Source organism: Trachymyrmex cornetzi, unplaced genomic scaffold (assembly GCF_001594075.2).
Source record: "Trachymyrmex cornetzi isolate Tcor2-1 unplaced genomic scaffold, Tcor1.1 scaffold482, whole genome shotgun sequence".
Classification (NCBI taxonomy): Eukaryota; Metazoa; Arthropoda; class Insecta; order Hymenoptera; family Formicidae; genus Trachymyrmex; species Trachymyrmex cornetzi.
The window spans coordinates 1,286,644-1,288,160 of record NW_017299641.1 but is presented as its reverse complement, the minus strand read 5'-3'; the positions used below and the strand labels follow the sequence as shown (position 1 = coordinate 1,288,160).

At 33.2% G+C, this 1,517-nt stretch overlaps 1 protein-coding gene across 7 annotated transcripts in view; it reads left to right on the top strand.

The window, feature by feature from the left end:
• Nucleotides 1-1,517, top strand: part of Mer (ezrin/radixin/moesin family protein merlin) — an 11,596-nt gene extending 10,079 nt beyond the window's left edge. For all 7 annotated transcript variants that reach the window (XM_018513934.1, XM_018513936.1, XM_018513932.1 and 4 more), the window contains one exon: nt 282-1,517. In XM_018513934.1, the coding sequence (XP_018369436.1) occupies nt 282-668 (387 nt within the window). In that variant the 3' untranslated portion in view covers nt 669-1,517. The remainder of the gene's footprint in view (nt 1-281) is intronic.

Below are 1,517 nucleotides of genomic sequence, written 5' to 3'. Positions count from 1 at the left end.
CCTAAGCACCGGTCGCTGTGATTGATGGTGTCCAATCGAGCCGTGGTCAATCGGGATCACCCCAATGAAAATTAATATTCGACGAATTTTAGTAATTAATATCTTATTAATTATAATTGCAAAAACTGCAAAATGGTAAAGGACTTTTCAACTTAGTTATAAATATAAATATTTAGTCTGCTCTATCAGCATACGAAATATTTGGTGGTTATTCTAAGACACGTATATATTTATTTACTTATTCATAAAACTTATGAATCACTTATTTAATTTGTTGACAGCCTGTGCCAAATTTATTTCCGTCTACGCAAGTGCTTCCGTCAGATCTACAAGCAGATCTTCAGACTCTACAATTAGAACCTTTACACGCAGAACCTCTACCGCCTGATTTAACATCCTATGATCTTATTAGTGATGGAGATGTCGATCAACTTTCATTAGAGATTGAAAGGGAAAGGAGCGATTATTTAGAGAAGAGTAAGCATTTACAGGAACAACTGCGAGAATTACGTTCCGAAATTGAAGGTTTAAAAGTTGGTGATAAGCAGTGCGAATTGGATCACTTGCATGAGGAACAAGTTCGACTCGGCGAGAATAAATACAGTACGCTAAAAAAAGTTAAATCCGGATCCACTAAAGCTAGAGTCGCCTTCTTTGAGGAGTTGTAATTATTGAGAAAGAAATGAATTTACTAATAGACGCATATTAATATGATACTAAAATATGATAGTAAAATTCATTTGGTACTGAAAAAGTAAGATCATATAGATATGTATACGCGCGCACGCGTGAGCACACACACACATGCACGCGCATACACAAAGAAAAGGACAGAGTGGATAGCCACTTAATCTAATTGAGAAATAGAATATCTTGTAATAATATACTCGAGTATTCTATGTAGAACATTGAATCAGACATTGAACTAGATTTATCAACAAATTTGAAATTCTTTCTTACAAAATTTCCGTGGAAATTTTATACAGATATTGAATGTAGGAAATCATAGGCCTGTTGTTCGCTATATTGAAATTGTTGCTTTCAACAAATTTAAATATACGCCAACTTCAAATATCTATTTTATTTTAAGTACAAGTTTCTTAAATAGCGCTCACTAATTATATAGCATTATATTCCTAATAAAAAATTGAATTGAAATGTCCTGAATCATTTTTTCCTACAATGATCAATGAAGCAATTATTCCCGAATAAAGCTAATCCAATCGGCGCCGTCCTTTGGATATCACACGTGAGTGAATCGCGCGCTTAGTGACTACGTATTATATACATATATATATATATATATGTACTTATTATGCATAAGTGTTCCGCCGTCTCGTTATGTTGTCTTCACCGTTAGCGTGCTATATTCTCAATTGTAATGGTGTGAAAAAAATTCTTGTGCATTAAAAATCATATTTTGTCCCCGTCAGAAACATCTTTCGAGAAAATTTCGATAAGGGGGTTAACTTTCTCTCTGTATATTATAAAAAAAAGACCAAATAAAAAAAAGTAAA